Source organism: Leptonychotes weddellii, chromosome 4, assembly GCF_054177405.1.
Source record: "Leptonychotes weddellii isolate Sample4059 chromosome 4, ASM5417740v2, whole genome shotgun sequence".
NCBI lineage: Eukaryota > Metazoa > Chordata > Mammalia > Carnivora > Phocidae > Leptonychotes > Leptonychotes weddellii.
Genome location: NC_138372.1, coordinates 108064595 through 108085273, shown reverse-complemented (window position 1 = coordinate 108085273; position 20679 = coordinate 108064595). Strand labels below are relative to the sequence as shown.

The following is a 20679-nucleotide window of genomic DNA, read 5'->3' as shown; positions in this document are numbered from 1 at the left end:
TTGACTGAAATGGGAGAAGATAGGGAGGAGTGGAGGGAATGTGGGGATACCAGAATTGCCCTCATCGTCCACTTGGCTGCCGGCAGAGACCCCTCCACGGCTGCTGTGGGACCTCTGGGTACACGCACATTCATCTCCACGTAGCAGGCTGGATAGCGTTCAGAATTTCTCCTACCTCCTATTACTCAGTTCTTTTTGAAGAATATAGCCGAGTCTGTTTTTTATTCAGTCAGAATCAGAAACTGGAAACCCCACATCCCTCGGAAGAACTTTATCCAACCCATCCCACCTGTATCGTTTTATATAAGAGACAGAACATCACAATATGCCTCTTAGCCCTGCCTTTCCTGTGTTCAAAGTAGTTTTTCCAAAGACTTCTCAGGCATTTTGATAAGACAGTAGAGGACGTAGTGGAGACTGCTAAGGGAATTCCTTCTGGGGGGTAGTGGGGCTCTGGACTGTGCACTGCTAGCCCCACCTGTAGTTTCTGTGCTCCTGTGTTTGGAACCTGAGTGGTCAGTGAGAAGGAGCTCATCATAATTCACATGCCCTCTAACCTCTCTTTCCCCCCTCTTCCTTGACTTGGCTCGATGCCTCAGTATATAATTGGATTCCCACACCAGAAATGCGAGTGTCGTCATTGACACTCCCTCCATCTCTGCAGCTAATCCCAAGTCCTGGTGAATGGGCTTCCGAAACATTTCTCAAATGCATTCTTTTCTCTGTGGCTCTAGTGATCTAGTTCAGCCCTCATCGGCTTCCTGGACAACAGTGGTCACCTTTTAGCCTATCTTCTCAACTTGATACTTGTCCCCTTCAAACCCATCTGTCATGATGCCATTAGGGTGAGCTATTCAGAAGTACAGGTTAGGCTGTATCAGCCCTGTGCCTAAACCCTCTTTTCTTCCCCATCTGTGTCAGGTTACTTTCCATTATAGGCAACAGAAAACTAAACTTGAATTGGCTTAAGCATGAAAGATTCAGGTGACAGATCAGTTGTGAACTTGGTGAGGAATTTGGACTATATTGCGGTGCATTGGGAATCTGGAAAAATACTTAAATGAGGTATGGCATAATCTGACTTATTTTAAAGAATTACTTTCACTCCTAGTTAGAAAATGGATTGGATGGAGCAAGAATGGAGGCAGGGACCACTCTGTTAGGAAATGATTGGGTACCAATCCAGGAAGTGATCATGGTGGCCTGGAGTAATGTCATGGCAGTGGAAATGGAGGGGAAAGTTTTGAATTTGAGAGATATTTTTGAATTACAACTGATGGAACTTTCTGATGATTGTGAAGGAAAGAGAAATCAAGGGAGACTTTGGTTTGGTTTGAGTAACTGTCGGATGATGGGGCCATTTACCAACTGTTGGATGGTGGGGAAACTAGGATATAGAGGAAACTGGTTTAGGGGAGAAAAACCAAGGCTCCATATTAGATATTTTAAGTTTGGGAAGGTTGTGAGATTCCCAGGTGGGGTTATCAAGTAGTGGGTTGGATGTGCCAGTGGTAGGAGCTAGATGAGTGAGACCTGAGGTGGATGTGTTTGGGAGCCATCATCATGAAGGTGGGAGTTGAAATCCATACTGAAGTGGGTTTAAAAAGTCCTGGAGTAAAGAAAATCAGGCTGTGCTGATATAATTAGTTTGCTATTTCCTTTTAAAAAATCCTCTCATTACTACTCATTCCTTTTAAAAAAACCTCTCATCCTCTATTACAAAATAATTTTCAGGTAAGTTTGTTAAATGAACACTTTTTCAGAATAAAATTGGTTGAAAATTTATCTTGCAATAATAATAAGGCTTTCTTAGTATAGTATCAGTGATGGAAATAATAAAGTGACTAATACTTTATGATGCATACAAGTTTTTCAAGCCTAAAGTGACAAGTAAAAGAAATTCTGAGAAAAAAATATTGGTAAAGGTGGTACAGTGCTAGTAGATCTCTAACTTACTGAGAACAAAATCAGTAGGCAAACCTTAACAAGCCAGTCACAACAGAGAAAGCTAGTAAACACTCCCAGTGCTGCCACTGAAACAACGAAATACGCCAGAATATTAATTGTGATCAGTGGGAATAGGTGAGATTTTTTTTTCCTTTTTCCTTTTATGTGAAAAATATTTCCAAATCTTCCATTTGGGTATGTATTATTCTTAAAATTAGAAGCAAATTAATATAAGAAGAAAAATGATTAAAATAGTTGCATAAATGTATGAGTTTTAGAAAATGCTATAAAAATTCTTCCTTTTGACCAAAATCTGTTCCAAGTCTTTAGGAGCAAAAGGAAAGCTAATATAATCTTATCTCTAGATTAAGGTAATGTTCAGTGGGTTGTTAGCGATGAAGATCTTAAAATGTGATGTAATTTGATAGAGTGAATCAGATCAGTATATTATTATACCATTATGTGATAAAGTCTACATACAGTCTCTTTAGTTGCAAATGGGAGGAAGTGGCCAGGGAAAAAAGCAAGATGTTAAAAAAGTCATCTCCATATTTTTGGCCAGTCTTAGAATATATTATCTTGAATATTATTTTTCAGAAACTTTATTAAGGATAGTAATTTACTTTTAGGACTCTGATCTTTCAATTTCTTTGCGTTGTTTCGTTCATGTTACAATTAGGGTTATGTCTTAAAAATTTTTTAACAAAATATTTTAAACATCTTTCCTCAGCTTTCTTATCAAGTCTGATGCAAAATTGTGGTGAAGACCTGGGTTTTAGTTCATATCTCCTTTGCCCAGACAGCGAGTTTTGCAGTTAGTCAGTTAGGCAGATAACGTAAAGCCTATTTTATGAACACTTGAGAAGTATACAACATTTTGCGAAGTTCTAGCTAATTCTTCTTTGTTGTAATAGTGTGAAAACTTAATGTTTTTGTTATCATTGCACGCGAATCCCAAAAATGTCTGTAAAAATAATCACTGTAACTTAAATACAATCTGTATCTTAAACACTGGTCAGTGATATATAATGGATTGTAATTTTCTTACTTATTTTAGAAGAGCACATGCCCCCTGCTGAAGAACAACAGGAGGTACCACCAGGTATGACATTTTGTTGGATGCATTGCTCTTTCCTTTTCTATTTAATTTAAAACGTACTGTTGATAGGCACAGTAGCTGTATGAAATCAGTCGATGAAGAGTAAAAATCCTGAGAGAAGGATTAATTTTACCTAAATTTAAAGAGAAGATTGCGTTTTGATCAGTTGAGCCAAAGTAAAGGAAAATACATGTCAGATTCAGTCTAGTACATGTTTGTTGAGCTAGACTGTGAGGAGTGTTAAAGATCAAAGTGCCATATGATTTTTGCCTTTATAGATGGTAGTAGCAGTAGTAGTTAGGTGGTTTTTTTTTTAAATTGATAGGCTAATTGATGATGGATCAGAATTGCCTTAAGATGAAAGTTCTAGTAGTGCATACTTTTGTGACTTTATGCTTCTTCCCCATTCCCCATTTCCGTGACGGCATCTTAGTGCCCTGGGCGATCCTGGCTGGCTGCCTAGGTCTTGTTAGTACCCGAAGTCTTTCTTTCCAGCCCACTGGGTTAATCCATTTCTGTACTTTTCCCTCCCCTCTGCCACATGCCCTTCTCACAGCAGTGAATTTAGACAGTGGGAACATCATTTCGACCAGGGCCTGTGCTTTCAAATGGCCTTTGAGAGATGACATTAATTCTACCTGCAATCAGAAATTAACATACAAGCCTCCTGTTCTCATAGTGGGAAAGACATGTTTTGTGAAGAGGGGGGTTTCTGGGACCTCTGTCCCAAGGGTATTTCCTCTTGCTTCTGTGTTTTATTTCCATTTTCTTTCTTTTTGGTTGAATTTTTGCTCCAATTTCTTCCATTATGCTTAATGTGAATTTTGTAGCAATGATGTGCATTACTCTTGTTGATTTTGGTAGAAATAATTATAACTGCCAGAATCTCCTGACTAATAAATTTCAAGGAAAAAAAATAACTTTTATAATCAAAGAATATTTTTATATACCCCAGCTCATCGTTGCTTATTTCACGTTGGGATGTTACAGGCTTTGGCGGTTGTCATACCGTGTACATTTATAGTCATCTGTACAAATGCTTAAGAGAACTGGGTTGTTGGTATTATAATGTGAATGAGAATAGAAATGCATGGAGAATTTGGGCTTTTACATGATGGATACTGCGCAGGTACGTGTATTTTGTGTTTAGGAAAGGTGCACGGAGCAGGGAGAGTTGATGTTTCTATTTTGCCTTTGTAATTTCTGCTTGATTGTTGAGGGTGCTTCACGGAGGGCCTTGTTTCTGCCTTGAGGCAGAGCACGTTACTGAGTTAGCATTTCAATTACCGTCCAGTAATTTAAAGAAATTGTCTTCGAAGTATTTTTTAAAATAATGAGTTTTTATGACATTGACTCTTTTCGAGTTACAGTGCAGATTTTTTAATATTGACCTGACTTTAGCGAAGGCATAAAAAGTAATACTGTCTTCTGGCCAGAAATTTCTGTGCTTTTATTTCCATGTTTTATAAGCTGAGCGCAAGAATTTCCTCACAACATAAATATAAAATACCCTGTGGTTGGGGTGCTGGAAGAAGGTGCTTTTTGAGAGGAGGTATTTAACAACCGAAGCACGTAAAAATGCAGATTTGATTAATATCTGTACTCACTGACATACAATAAGTTCCCCATAAACCATGACCATAATTACTATTTTTTTTAGTAATTAATTAGCCTGATCTTCGAGGTGGATCAAGAGAAGTTAAACCCTGAAAGACCTGCTCAGGAAGTTGTAACCTGTAATTTGGTGTCATAAAAATTCGATTGACCTGCTGCCCAGTTACAGTGTGACCTTGCCAGAAGACACTATAAGGCCAAGAGTTAGCAATAGTTATTTTTAATGATTGCACTTGCTTTGCTTATTTCCCATTATTTTCATAGTCTTACTGTATATTACAACCTCTTTTATTCAGTCTTACAAAAGAATAATAGTTAAAACTCTCTATATTCGTGATCTTCTTGTACAATAAGCTGACTGCTCTTCTAAGTGCTTAATTATCTGTGTGATTACAAAAACTGCAGGAACACTGATGATAGGGCCTGTCTCCCTCCTTTGCAATGCTCCTTACCTTTCAGTCTTTAAAATCTGTTATTCAGGGGGAAGCTTTAATGGAGGACCTCTGCAACATGCTAGCTGTTATTAGTTCACTTTTTCCTGGCCCTTGGAATCTTAACTGATGATTACTTTGCCCTCCCTGATCATTCCAAGACTAGGTTATACTGTCTTAATATTTCTTGTTTAAGTTCACAATAATGTATTTATTGGCGGGATAACCCCAATAGGGCGGGAACTGTCTTAATTCACCGTTACATTGAGCCACACACTAGGGCCCAGTGAATGCGAACCTTTAGTAAGCATTAAACATTACGTAGGAGCTCTTCTAAGCACATTCCATGAATTAACTCATTTAATGTTTCCAGTTGCCTAAGAGGTAGGCACGCTGTTATCTCCATTTGACAGATGAGAAAACCGAGACACAACAAAGCGGGTCTGAGAGCCGACAGGTGGTAGTATGGAGGCTGCCCCTTGCATGCTGGCTCCAGAGTTCACACTCTTGGCCTCTGTGCTCTAGAGCGTTTTTCATAAGGGAAGGCCTAAGGGCTGATGCATTCTGAGAACTGTTTTGATGTGGTAAAACTAGAGCTGTCGTCTTACTCAGCATCTTTCTCTTCATATACATTAGTACTTCAGCTAGGACCTGGAAGTGGTAGAAAAGTAAGTTGTCCAGTAGCTTGAATTTTGTCATCTTTTGTTTATATTTGTAAATTTATAAATGCTTTGCTCTTGACAAGGATATAAAAAGTCAGTCCTAAGAATGGATCATTCTGATATTAGAAGTCAAGCATTTTGAATACCAGATTTTTTTTTAAATTGTTTTTGCAATCCATGTTCCTTTAGTGGGTTTTTACTTTCTCTCTCCTTATTTATTTATTTGACAGAGAGAGAGACAGCACGAGTAGGCAGAGCAGTAGGCAGAGAGGGAGAGGGAGAAGCAGGCTCCCCGCTGAGCAGGGAGCCCGATGTGGGACTCGATCCCAGGACCCCGGGATCATGACCTGAGCCGAAGGCAGATGCACGCTTAACCGACTGAGCCACCCAGGCGCCCCCAAATGCAGATTTTTACTTGAAATCATATAGCGTGTGATTCTGGCAATATGACAGAATAAATATGAATAGCACAAATTGATTCATTTATGAAGGAATCACTTATGAAATTCATCCGAGGAAAATTTCCTGCCAAACAGTATGTTAAGGCCCTTTCACTAACTGGTTCCAGTAACAATTCTTTTCTGTCATACCATGCCAGAGAAAAAAGAAGTTAATGTTATGTTTTATGGTGATAATCATTATTCAGGATGGAGATATGTGAGCACCAGTGTTTCTGCTGCTCCCGTCTCTCTGAAAATGGAGATAACATTGTAACTCAGCCCACCCTGGACTGGTCTAGCAATGGGGATGGCTTTGCTCTGCTGCATCTGTGCGAACTTTCACTCATGCCACCCCTTGTCACCCAGCATTTCCTAATGTGATCACTAGGACACTAGCCGGCCCTAATCCGGCAGCACCAGAGGTCTTCGCTTATGTGCATAAGCGCCTAACATGAAGGTTACTGTTATAGATTTCATCGTTTAGGCAAGAAGTACGTATTGAGCAAGTACAAAGGTACAGCTGTGCCCTGGGCGAAGAAGACACTCGAGCAACAATATAGTGCCTGCCCCATAACGGGTCGCAGTCCTGTGGGCTTACAGCTGAGTAAAACAACCACTATGATGTCATCAAGTCCCCAGAGAGGTAGACAGGGCAGCACAGAGAAGGAGGAATAATTAACCCAACTTTGGGAGCAAGGGTGTGGAGAGTCACATAGGCCTCCCCAGGTGTCGTCGTGCTGGAGCTGACTTTTGAGGTGTGGGGTTGACTCATGGGGATTGGAATTGGAAGCAATGTGCAGGGAGAGAGGGCGGATGGACGGGAAGAGTCCAGGACGATTCCCGTTTTCCTGACCTGAATGCATGAATGATCAGCCCTTCGTGGACCTATTGGAGGCAGGAGGAGGTAGAGAGTAGCAGAGGAGGTGACTGGCCCGATTTCGGACATACTGGCTTTGCAACTCGGTGAACCACTTCTGAGTGGAGTCGTCTTTAAGTGTTCAGGAGCACACATTTGGGTCCTTCAGAATTGTAAATGGGCTTTTAGTTTATTTGCCTTTTCATCGGTACTCACCATTATGCCTCGAACAGCTTCCTACAACCTCAGGTATGCTTGATGGCACAGTTACGGAAATGCTCATTCCTCTCACAGGCTAGCTCGCTGACAAATTCTAAGAGAACCTGACGCCAAACGCATTTGTAAAAACGTTTTCTGTTGAGGTGTAATTGACGCACACAGACGTGCTCACTCGTTGAACGTACAGCTTAAGGAACTTGTGCCTGCGATCCATTCCTGCACCCACTCGTCGGAATACTTCTAGTGCTCCAGAAATCTCTCCTTCCTCCCGCTCCGTCCCATCCCCCCCAACAGCAGCTGTGCTGATCTGTATCACCACTGATTGGTTTGCTTGCTCTTGAATTTAATAAAACAAAACCAGAAGCAAACACACACAAATGCAGATATGCTTTTTTGGTGACTCTTTTTTGTTGTTCAACATCGTGTCTGAGTTTCATCTACTTTGTCATGCATAGTATTGGTTTCTATTCATTGCCCTTTACTATAAATACATTACATTAAAAAAATCCATTCTACATTGATAGCTGTTATGAATGTTTCCAGTTTCTGACTGTTATGAAGAAAGCTTCTATGAATAATCTTGTACATGTCTATTGTATATAAATACTCATTTCTGTTGGATATATAAAAGTATACAGATGATTTCTAGTTACCTCACATTAGCACCAAATCTACCTATATAAAAATGTCTGGATACACATACACACACACACACCCCCATATATAGGTAGGTAGATAGATAGATGGATAGATAGATAGATAGGAAGGGAGGAAGGAAGGATCATAATCCAGATTTAGAAATTATATCAAAATTTGTCTGGGCCTTTAAGTGCACCATCTTCTTTTCTACTCGAATTGTAACAGATCTAATGCTGTGATGGTAAAATCAACCAGATACTAAAGTTTGGAATGAGAAAGTATTTGCAAAAAAATTGGACAAGAATGACTTTTACTGTATACTTTTTTTACCCAATCATTTATATTGTCAGTAACATTAAAAACTGACATACGATTATATTAATGTATTTTAACTGCAACTTACAGTATCCAGTTGCTCCTTGAAAATCCTTCCTGTATTTGTTTTTCAAACACCATGCTAGATTTCTTTTTTCTCTATTACATTTCTTATTAATAACAGTGAAAACACTGACGGGAGAAAGAGAGTTAATGCTTGTATCTCTCAAAAGATTGAAATTCTTAAATTTAGTTGTAATTCTCAGATGCTCTAAGAAGCTTAAATTTTCATCAGCAGCTTTGCAAGTAATTCCCAGGGACTTCTCTGGGTAATCACTGTTTAACGAGTTGCCCTTAAAAACAACAATAGCACATAAAAAGCATTTACTTCTGTCGGTGGGTTTTTTTTTTTTTTGTAGAATGAAAATGAAGCAGTTTCACAGTCTGTGTCTGGTTGGTCCTTTAATTTAGATTTCCCCTTATTTTTGCAGATACTTAAAGCTTCAGAAAGACTGCCCCCACTACCGCAGGAGGACCAGCCTAACCATACGCTCCAAAAGATGGCTGTGATAGGTCTTGTGACGCAATTACTGAGCAGACCAAGATCTTTGGGAATGAACACTAAAGATGTTTTCAATCAATCATAGTCCACTGGCATCTTAGTGTATTTTTTTTTTTTTTTTTAGAAACAGAAATTACATGTAATGTTACATTCCTGCATGTCCATTTTCAATAGCTTTAGTGGATCCTTTGGTTTTTCTCCTCTTTCTTGTTGTGACACAGCTTCCGATCTTACCTACATTTATGTGTGTTGTTCAGATAACAGTTGATTATATTGACGATGTAGTAGCATTTGTCTTGGCAGGGTTTTACTGTGTATATGACTGGTAATTACCCCTACGTCTGTTGGACTGACCCGTGTAAACGGCATAAATGTGACCTCAAAGCCATGAAGAGTGCCCTGCGCTTGCACTCCGAGGCCCGCTACTGACGGTCACGGTTAGCTGTGAAGATTGGAGCTGGATATACCCGCACTGATATCCTTAGAAGACGTTTCTACCTTGGCTTCGAGTGTTCAGGGTAAAACTCAAATTTTGAGGTTCCTGGAGCTGGTAGCTCACTGATGAGAAAAGTTGAATATTTCGGTGCAAGTCTTAAGTTATCGTGGTTTATTTATTTTTCAGATCGAGGGGGAACAGTTAAAATTCCTTGCTAGGATATAGGCAAAAGGAATGGCCTGCTCTGTCATGCAAAAACGCTGTCGGGCACCTCGGATCAATCATAGAATAGCTTTGTCCCTTCGGTATTTGTTGAAATTTTAGAAAACCTGTATAAATTGCCAGTGCACATCTTAAAGGTTGCTCTGCCGTTGGCTAATTGAGTTATGCCCTCACAACACTGGAGACGGCCCCGTGATCTTACTAGAGAACGATGCCTCTAGCTGGGTTGATGTAGGGCGTGTGGAAGGTGCACACAAGCCGCTTTTCCTGCTGCTGTTTGCAACGTATGAGCCTTTTCTTTTCCACCCTGAAGAGTTTCTTCTACTTTTAAAGTGGTTTATTTGGACTCAGCAATAGTTGCTGTGATGAAAATACTCATTTGTTAGGAAAAGAAGGTAGTGACATCATTTTGAAAGGACCATGAGCTATTAAAATCAAAGGAAAAGCCATAAGAAGTAATTTCATTTCCATGTCAGGGATAGCTCTTGATTATGTTAACATTGTTTTAAGATAAGATGACTTTCTTCTCCCCTGCTTTTAGGGTTACAATCAGAGAGATTTTATATTTTTATCCTTATAGATCATAGTTACAACATAGTGAGTAATGCATGCTGACCCAGTGGGTAGTGAAATCCAGAAGACTGAGTTACTAAGAAAAGCAATAATTTTCTAAAGCTGTGATATGGGTAATACGGAGTTGCTACTCAAATTCTAATAAAGCTCTTAATTCATATTGTGAATTATAGAACACTACTTTTTATAAAGCCTTATTTTTTTAGGGCAACTTAGCAGTGACATAGAACTGATAAATGAGTAGAATTTTGCTGGATTTTTGTATATAATCTCTAGAGCTCTGGAAACTGAGGATTCGTTATAATGTGGTCAACTTCAAATACTTTCTGATTCCAAATATCTGAATTAATGAGCCTTGTCTTCACAAATACGAGCCACGCTGGGCAATATCAATGGATTTTCTAAAAATAATGTAAATGTCTTCTGTTTAATGTTATTTGAGTGCAATAAAATGCAGAATTCTTCTCTATATTGTCATTATTTTGAATTATTATTTTGTTATATAACAAAATCAGTTCATTTTATACTTAACTAGTGTATTAGAATATTACAGTATCCTTGATGACTGAAATCACGAAGGTGTACCTTCGACCCTTTCTTAACCTGTTTCTAATAGGTGATGTTTATTTTGTTTAACATTTACTCTGATGCTACATTGCCGGGAGCCAGATTAAAATGAAATAGCCTGTGCATCCATCCTTTGTAGGTTTTTTTAGCACCTAGCAGTTTTGGTAATTCCCTAGTGAGGCAAGCCCCACTCCCCTACAGCCTCCTGCTCCCCCATGACCATTGTACCATGAGGACATGAACTCCATCGTAGTTGAGAAGACGAAAGAGTCTGAGCAGGTGGAAGGGCAGGTGAGGGTACGGCAGGTTCTCTTTACATCTTCATTCTTGGGGCAGAAAAGGAGAACTAGACAAGTAGGGAAGAAGCCTCCGGGATCCAGAAAGTGTTGTTTTCTCCTCCGGCATGCCAGAAGGAGACTTCAGACTCACTCACTCAGGATAAACAGACCCACTTTTTTTTTTATTATGTTATGTTAATCACCATACATTACATCATTAGTTGAAATCTTGCCATTTGCAACGACGTGGATGGAACTGGAGGGTATTATGCTGAGCGAAATCGGAGGGGGAGACGAACCATAAACACCCACTTTTATTGACTGCATTGCCTCTGCTGAGCGCTTTGTGTGTGTCGGTCACTTGCATTTTCCCAGCAGGTGGGGCTTATCCCTGCTTGCAGATAAGGAAACTGAGGGGCAGAGAGGCCGAGACACCTGCCAGCCATGGTCCGTCATGGTGAGCACGTGGGCAACAGGTGGCAGGTGGAAACAGTTGGAGGGAGGCCAGAATGCAGGCAGGAGAGCAGGTCGGAGACTAACAAGTAATAGTCCAGGTGACTGTGGACGGGCGACCTTGGGAAGTACTGGCAGAGAGACAGAGAAGGGGGACAGGAAAGTTGTGGCTGGCTGAGTGGGCCAGCACCGGGGAAACAGAGTCCTGGAGAGTCACAGATGCCAGGGACATGAGGAACTGGCGAGGGCAACTGGGCCCGGATGGAAATTAGCTTTGGACGTGCGTGAGGGCCAAGAAGAACTGGTCAGTAAGCAGGGAAGCACGGGTACTGGAACAGCATAGAGTTCAGGATATTAAGTGATTTTCTTTAATGGTGTATGATCATTTTTGAACGATTAAGATCCCGTTCTTTTTAGTAAGGTTTTCCTTATCCTGAGAGGGGGGAAAAAAGTAAGTACAGTTAGGGATTGCATTACACCTTTCTTCTTGGATACGAGTGCTTAAACCCTAAGTATGAGTTACAAGTGAACTTGGACATGGGTAATTTTCAGAATTGGGCTGAGCAGATAGCTCCCTTTAACTTGGAGACTGCCCGTCATTGGAACATACAGAGTGTGATTGAAGTATTATTACAGAGGATACTTTCTAAGTCAGTCTTACCTGTTCTGTGACCTTTGGCAAGATTCCTGAGCCTCTCTAAGCCTTAGTTTCCTTATCCATAAAATTAAAACTACCTCCCAGGGTTGATGGGGTTGATGGGATCGTCTGCAGCAAGTGCTTAGAACAATGCCTGGCACTGTAAGTCCTTCTCTGGGGCACGGCGAGGTCCCCATGGGTCTCCCAGGGAAGCGAGTGTACACAGAGAATAAAGCACACAGAGAATAAAGCATGTGTACACAGAGAATAAAGTAAAGCAGAGTAACACTTTCCTGTGAGCTTTGCAGAATACTAGTGAAGGAAGCTGGATCTCTGAAAATGCTTTTACCCACTGAAAATCAGAGGGGCCAAAATGCCTGCTCTGCTCATTTCCCCATATCCAAACGCGAGTCACAGATGTCCACATGTTGGTGTGAGGTGAAGGGCAGAAGGGGACGTGAGAGAGAGAGCTCTTGCCCAGAGCTGGGGAAGTCTGGCCTGGACCTTCTTCGGTCAGGCTCACTGCCCTCTCGTAAATACTGCTGCTGGGGAGGAAGAAAGATGGTGGCCCTCGTTCCCCGGGGGGTGCCTGGCCAGGGCCCTCCTACCCATTTAAAATGGGACCCATTCAAACCACTCCTCCTTCCTTATTTCTCCCCTGGGGGCGGGAAGATGTGTGGGGAGCCCTCAACTCTTCGTGGGTAGCACCCACCTGTTCTCTCTAGTCAGGTTAGCAACTTGCATTTCATGCTTGCGTTTTCAGATGACCCCAGCCCCGTGCCAGGCGACGGATTCCTGGAGAACGAGGAGGGGCACAGCCTTCCTGCAGGCACTACTGGTAGCACTGGAAGGGCTCCTTGGGGACCAGGATTGTGCGTTGATGTTTTTCCTCAATCCTGTGTCCTCCGAGAGTGCATCCTATGAAATGATGCGCTGCCTAACTTTTTGATGAAGGAGGTTATGGTTAATACGATCAGAAATTCTAGGACATTCGACAGAAATCTAGGATGGCTTTTTGTTTTTGTTTTTGTCTTTAAATATCCCGTGTACGTCCTGCAGCACTGGCAGGAAGAGTGTGCCAGTCAACTTGATAAAACCCACTCTTTGCTCGAGGCAAAGCCTGCATGTCCCTATCTCCCGTTTCTCTTTCAGGGAAGGTAGGGAAGGGCACTGTGGGAAGATTATATGCTTTGGAATGATGTAAACAGCTGACCTTGATAGGTCAGGCACTCGACTTTCCCAGCCTCAGCTTCTTCCTTTGCACAGAGGGAGACAGACCTCCCCCTAGGGAGGCAGGAGGCAGTAGGGGGGCGCGATGCACTTCGACTGAGCCTGCACTCTACAGCTTTCACAGGTCATTCCCTTCTTCTCCATTGGTGTCTTGAAACGCCTGACCTATAAAAAGCCCTCCCTTGTACTGGAAGCCTGCCTCCCATCTACTTGTCACTTCTAAAAAAGTGCAATGTTTGATAGGAATGTATGGAGGAAGCCGGCGAGCAAAAAAATTGATCGTTCAGTGGTTGTACCCCTGATCTCACCCCACGGCCCGGTCTACTCTGGGGGAAGAACTGAGTCTGATTTTGTATCAGTCTCCCAAACTCTGCGCTATCCTGACTCCCACACACATGCCTATACACGCATTCCCAGAAATACCCAAAGCTAGATGAGTACCTACGGGAACTATATAATCAACTGGTCTACCGTGAAATTTAGCTAGACCCCAACTTCTATGAAACAGTGGGCCAGATCTGAGATAGTGCAGAAATGAACTTATAAGCTCAGGGTCAGGTCATGTGCCATAGTTTTCCATGTAAGGTGGATGTTGTTTGGTCGAGGTTCTGGGTGGGTTTTACTGCACACGGTCCCATTCGTGGGAGAGACCCTACGACTGTGGTTAACTTAGTGAGAGGCTGACACAGGTGGGCTGTCTGGCCCATCTCGGCTCCTCAGCACCTGGGCTCAGTGCAGCAACCCTTAGTGTTCCAGATGTGTATGTGTGAAGTCCTTGGGGAAGTGAGACTGGTGTCACCCCAGTGAGGGGGACATGCGGCATTTCTTTAAAGCACATGGTGGCTGTTAAAGTCTTCTGGTTTTAGGAGACAGTATCAATATTGAACAAGCTTTGGTGAGGGCTTCACTCCACTCCAGTTTGCCTTTATACCCACAGAGGCACTTTTGGAGGAGATGACCCACAGCCCTACTTTCCTATTAATGAGGAATACTTAGCCTGGTGCCTCACACCTGGTTACTTTTTTTTTTTTTAAACATTTTTTTTTAAAGATTTTTTAAATTTATTTATTAGAGAGAGAGTGAGAGAGAGAGCGCAAGAGGGGGTAGGGTTAGAGGGAGAAGCAGACTCCCTGCCGAGCAGGGAGCCCGATGTGGGACTCGATCCAGGGACTCCAGGATCATGACCTGAGCCGAAGGCAGTCGCTTAACCAACTGAGCCACCCAGGCGCCCACACCTGGTTACTTTTATAAGTATAAGCCTGGTGACTTTTAAAAGCAATTCATATGAGTCTAATCTTAATATTTTGTAACAAATTTCATGTGTAAAGAATTCAGGGTTTAGGAAAATTGGAATTCTATGCCCAGGAATATTTTTCTTAAATTATATTTATTTGAATTCATTTAAATATGGTCCTATATTTTGAGATAACAAATGGGGACTTTCACAATACTTACTTTGTTTTGTCTTTACTTTTCAGAAACAAATAGAAAAACAGATGATCCAGAAATAAAAGAAAAAGGTGAGATCATCAAATAAACTGCCTTTCAAATATATATAGGAAGAAAATCATCACACTATTCATGAATAACATGCTGATTTTATTTTGTATCACCAGTGAAAAGAAATTGCCTCTGGGTTTATTATTTCAATGGTTTTATCAACAAACATTTATCAATATTTACATAAACATTAAGAGCAAAGTCTCTAAAGAGGTAGCCTGGTTTCTAATCCTGGTTTTGCTGTTCACTATATGTATGTCTGAGAATTCCTTGCCCTCTGTGCCTCAGTTTCCTCTCTGTGATATGGGAATAAAATAGTACCAAGTTCAGGGACCAGAAGACTCCTGTTTCTACGATAGTAATTAAATGACAATGTGTGTAAGGTACTTAAAGCAATGCATAGCGCAGGGAAAGCACTTAGGAAATGTTAAATATTATTGTTTATGTTAACATCCGTGCCAGGAATAGAGATCCAGAAATTACTAGAACATGTTCTCTTTTTATAAGGAACTCTGAGTTGTTGGAAGGACATGCAAAGAAGGTTACATCCATAAAGAAAGAATCATCTCTGCCTTCCCACAGTTGATTACAATGGGATTCTAATAAATTAAATAACCCAATAGAATTTTAACTCAGCTCTTACAAAGATTCCTTAGCTTACTTGGAGTGAGGAACCAAGTTAAACAATTATATAGATGATCATGGAATAGTGCTTATGCTTTTTTTTTTTTTTTTTTGCATATTCTACTTCCCTTTATTCTTTCCAATTGTGGACATTTTTATTTTTCAGTATTTAATTCAAGCTTAGACAGTAAGAATCTCTAAATAGTAAGGCTACTAATTTTATCCCTCACAAATATTTTTTATATCATTTAATTAATTAATTAATTTTTTCATCATGATAAGTGTGCTCTTTAATCCCCAACCTCCCCCACCTGCCTCCCCTCTGGTAACCATCAGTTTATTCTCTATAGTTGACAATCTGTTTCTTGGCTTGTGTGTGTCTCTCTCCCTATATTTTTTTCCCTTGCTCATTTGTTTCTTAAATTCTACACATGAGTGAGATCATATGGTATTTGTTTTTCTCTGACTGACTTGCTGTACTTAGCATCCATTATACTATCTAGCTCTATCCACGTTGTTGCAAATGGCACGATTACAGTCTTTTATTTTTAAGGCTGAATAATATTGCGTTGTATATATACCACATCTTCTTTATCCATTCATCTATCTATGGACACTTGGGCTACTTTGATAGTTTGGCTGTCATAAAGAATGCTGCTATAAACATAGGGGTGCATGTATCCCTTTGAATTAGTGTTTTTGTATTTTTTGGGTGAATACGCAGTAGTGCGATTACTGGGTCATAGGGTAGTTCTGTTTGCTTTTAATATTTGAATGATAAAATCTTTAATGATTGAACATTACAATTTCAGAAATGCCTTTAATTTTTAGTGATGAAAGCAGTGTCTACATTTGAGAAGATATTATAGTACATAACATGTTATAATATACATCATGTACATGGTCTTAGTGTAGAATTATTTGGTGAGCATACAGAGTTGCTGGCCTCTGGCTGTAATTTTGTAGCCCGTAGCCTGGGAACTAGGCATTTAGTCATGCTTTTTTTTTTTCCTGACTCGTATTTAATTTTTTTTTTTTTAAGATTTTATTTGTTTATTTGACAGAGAGAGACACAGCCAGAGAGGGAACACAAGCAGGGGGAGTGGGAGAGGGAGAAGCAGGCCTCCCGCAGAGCAGGGAGCCCGATGCGGGGCTCGATCCCAGGACCCCGGGATCATGACCTGAGCCGAAGGCAGACGCTTAACGACTGAGCCACCCAGGCGCCCCATGTATTTAATATTTTATGAAAGCAATGCCAAGATACAGTTTTAAAAGTATGACTTTTAATGAAACACAGCAGCCTTCTACCTCCCTAATCCCTGTCTATGAGGCCCATCCCTGAGATTCTTTTAGCTGTTTCTTCTAGTACTTACCTACACATTTCTAAATAGCTACTTGTGCAACTTTCTCGTCGGTGTTAGAAACTGTTGACTTTTCTACATAGATGACTGGGATTTAGCTCAGTCATGACCCAAGTTCTCCATGCTGCCCCACCTTCCTGATCTGCCAGGACACCACGACATACTCTGATCGTGATAAGTAAGTAGCCCCCTTCTCCCCAGTTTTGTTTTCTACGATTTCAGTGACCCGCGGTCAGATGTGGTCAGCAAGCAGATGATCCTCTTTCTGACCTATTGTCAGAGGGTCACTAGTAGCCTAATGCTACGCCACAATGCCTGTGTCCTTCCCCTCACTTGATCTCATCACGTAGGCATTTTCTAATCTCACAGCATCTTAAGTAAGATGAGTACAAGATATTTTGAGAGAGAAAGAGAGAGACCACATTCATATAACTTTTATTACAGTGTATCGTTACACTTGTTCTATTTTATTATTAATTATAATAATAATCTCTTATGGTGCCTAATTTATAAATTTAACTTTATCATAGGTATGTATGTATAGGAAAAAACATAGTATATATAGGGTTTGGTACTCTCTGGGGTTTCTGGCATCCATTGGGAGTCTTGGAATGGGTCCCCTGCAGATAAGGAGGGACAACTGTACTAAGGAGAAAAAACAAATCAAGGAGGAGGGTATCGTCAGTTTTTGCTAGAGTTGATCGCTTCTCAGCCTTTTGGCTAAGATCAAGTGTAGAATTGATTACTTCCTCGATTCTAGAATGCTTCCTTCACTTGGCTTGCTGGTTACCACATCCTCTTGGTTTTTCTCCTACTCTCTGCTGTGTGTGCTTTTCTCAGCCTCTTTGGAGGGCTGTTCCTCATCTCCCTGACCATCTGGCACTCAAGTGCCCCAGGACTCAGTCCTCAGAGCATTGCTCCATCTGCACACACTCCCTCGGTGATCTGACCTAATCTCCTCGCTTTAAATATCTGTCTGCCAAGGATTACCACACTCGCCTGCAGCCTGGGTTACCGTTACCCGGTGTCTGCCGGAGAACCTCGTTTGGACATCTGATAATCACTTCAAACTTAACTGGTGTAAACTGAACTCCTGACCTCCCCCCTCGAAGCCCGCTCCTCCTACGAAGCGTCTCTTTCATGCCTCCCTGTATTTCCCTCAGCAAGTCCTGTCAGTCCTCTCCCCACAGCACATCCAGAATTCCACCGCCTCCTGCCCCTGACACCCACCACCACCTAGCTCCCAGCTACCACTGTCTCTTGCCGGCATTATTCCGGTTGCCTCCTAACTGGTCTTCCCGCTTCCACCTTTGTCTCTATAATCTTTCTCAATACAGTAGCCACGGTGACCCCTTTAAAACCTAAGCTGTGTCATGTTGCCCAGTGCCTCCAGCATCTTTGTATATCCCTCAGAATAAAACGAAGTCCTTTGCCGTGGTTTACAAGCCCTCATAAAATCCATTCTCCCTTCTCTGTCTTCTCTTGGTTTCCTCCCCAACATCACATCCTATAATACTCTCTCTCCTTTGCTCACTCTGCTCTAGCTACATGGGCTTCCCCGCCAAGCACGCACAGGACCCAGGACCTTTGCAGTGACCGTTCCTTCCTGGTTGACTCTTCTACCCCAGCACCCACATGGCTTGCCACAGTCTTTGCTCAACTGTAGCCTTCTTAGTGAACCTCCCTAACCTTACTTGAGGTTAAAAACCCCTTACTTTCCATACCCTGTTTCCTTGCTTTGTTTTCTCTATAACACCATGTGATTATATTTGATAGTTTAATTCTTCAGTATTTATTGTCTGAACCTCCCACTGGAATAAAATTTCCATGAAGACACATTTTTTCTGTTCTGCTCACTGCTGCATTTCCTGTGCTTGGCACATAGTAGGCACTTAGTGTATATTGTTTGAATGAATTTCTATTATGTTTTAATTTCAGAGGATTAATATGAACAGACATTACAGGCTCTATAAAACCCAAATTGTAGGAGTAAGAACCAGACCCAGATAGAACTCTTAGGATGGAAATCCTTGGGAAAACCAAAACTTGAGTCAGTGACACTGGAGTAAGAAGAAGACAGCTGTTGTCATCCCTAAAGAAACCAGAGTGATTACATGGTCCCCTCTGTGACCTCACGTGTCAGAGCTCAGTGGATGCAGGGATCGTCATACCCATGCTGCTTGGAGCACAGGACTGACAAGTGTTCCAAGTGTTAAATACACGTTCACTTTCAGTTTCTTCATCCAGAAATAAGGATCATGATTCTTAATGCCTCACAGGGTATACTTCAAAACAGGAAGATAAAATGAAACTATCTGTAAATCATAAATGCAGTCTGCTACTACTATTACTATGCAAATATCTGGACTCCAGATTGCTTTGATTAGCAATGAAGTTGGTTGATTTGGGGGTGAATCAAGGTGTGCCAGTTTTAAGATTTTGTTAAAACCGTGCTTTTAAAAGATCCATATGTACTATCATAATCAGTTCTAAAAGCAAAGGTATTTTTAGCCCCCAAAGTACAACACATATAACTAAAAAATAAAGGGTGGGTTTTTTTTTTTAGATTGTATAAATTTAGCTGTACAAAAAACTCACTAAAATGATTCACATCATTCAGTTGGCCTTGGAGCAGTGGACATGTCTTGTCGTGGCTCCAAAGCAGAGACCACGGAGGTAGTACTGAGGCTGCTTTTGGGACCATGTTAGTGCACGTCTCACTCAGTGATCCCAGAGACCAACCCCGAGTTAAAGGAGAAAGGAGATAAAAACAAATCCTCTTTATCCTTTATTCTGGTTTTCCTGTCCTATGTTGGTTAGGGAAATAAATACTTCTAAAGAAAATCCTGGTTTCTTAACAGCCCCCTGTTTTTCCCGTCCTCCTATGTCTTCACCGGTTGAGCTGGATTCATACCTTCCCTACAAATCACCACATTCCCATTACAATTAAATACAGTTATATGTAATTTTTAAAAACCTCAAGTTTCAGTGGCTTAAACAAGATAAGAGTTTGTTTCTTATCCACATAAATAACCTAGGACCAATTTAATGGCTCATTAAGGACCCAGCTCCTCTCTTGCCATTCTGCCATCCTTAGTCTCTAACCTCATGTTCCAAAAGGGCCATTCAAGCACCGGCCATTATCACCACATCCAGATAACAGGAAGGAAGTGAGGAGAAGGAGTAAACTTAGGAGAACTACATTTAACTGAGAGAACATTGGTAAAGCTAAAATTCAGGGTTCTGGTTCTTCAGAAGGGAGCATCAAATATTGAGAGGAAGCAGCAATTAGCAGTCTTGAGCATGCGGTGTTTTACTCTTGTTACCAAGGTATACTCTACCACCATAATTTAGGGAAATGGCTACTGTTCCATACCAAAAGGTTCAGTAAATCATCAGAATGTTAAAAAAAAACTGTCAATTTTTCATCATTCACAAAAACATACACTAATTTATTTATCCACTTAAATATTTGCATGCCTGCTGCATGCCAGATCCTGTTGTTGTAGGCAAGTGGATGCAGGTGAGAATAAGTCAGACAAAATTCTTTCTTTCATGGAGCTCACATCCTTGTCGGGAATCCGGCAGCACACACAAAATCTGAAATAGTGATAGTGCTCTAAAGGATACTAAGCAGAAGAGTGTGCTGGAGGGAGGTGGGGAGGACAGTAAGGGGAAAATGTCCTTCTGGAGGTTAGGGATACCATCAAGGCAGCTGTGTGAATGCTGAGCTAGGAACACACTCAGCAGAGGAAGAGCCTGTGCAAAGGTCCTGAGGCAGGACAGCCAAGCCTAAGAACCTGGAGCACCCTGACCAAGCTGAGAGTATATGCTGTGCGGTCAGAGAGAAATTCAGGGGCCAGGCCATGGCAGAGAGTGACATTTTCCTTCATGTAGTGGGATGTCCTACCCAGGCTATGAGAGTATCTGCAAATCAGTCTTTCTCATTCACATATTGACTTGTTTGCTCCTGGGAGGTCCATCTTAGTGCTTCTTTTTTTTTTTTTATTTTTT

The 20679-nt window shown here is 41.3% G+C and overlaps 1 protein-coding gene and 1 pseudogene across 6 annotated transcripts in view; both read left to right on the top strand.

The window, feature by feature from the left end:
• Positions 1-20679, top strand: part of ASPH (aspartate beta-hydroxylase) — a 197024-nt gene that overhangs the window by 74241 nt on the left and 102104 nt on the right. For all 6 annotated transcript variants that reach the window (XM_081816043.1, XM_081816041.1, XM_081816047.1 and 3 more), the window contains 2 exons: positions 3005-3049; positions 14659-14700. In XM_081816043.1, coding sequence (XP_081672169.1) covers positions 3005-3049; positions 14659-14700 — 87 coding nt within the window. The remainder of the gene's footprint in view (positions 1-3004; positions 3050-14658; positions 14701-20679) is intronic.
• On the top strand, positions 17366-17501 carry LOC115939543 (U2 spliceosomal RNA; annotated as a pseudogene).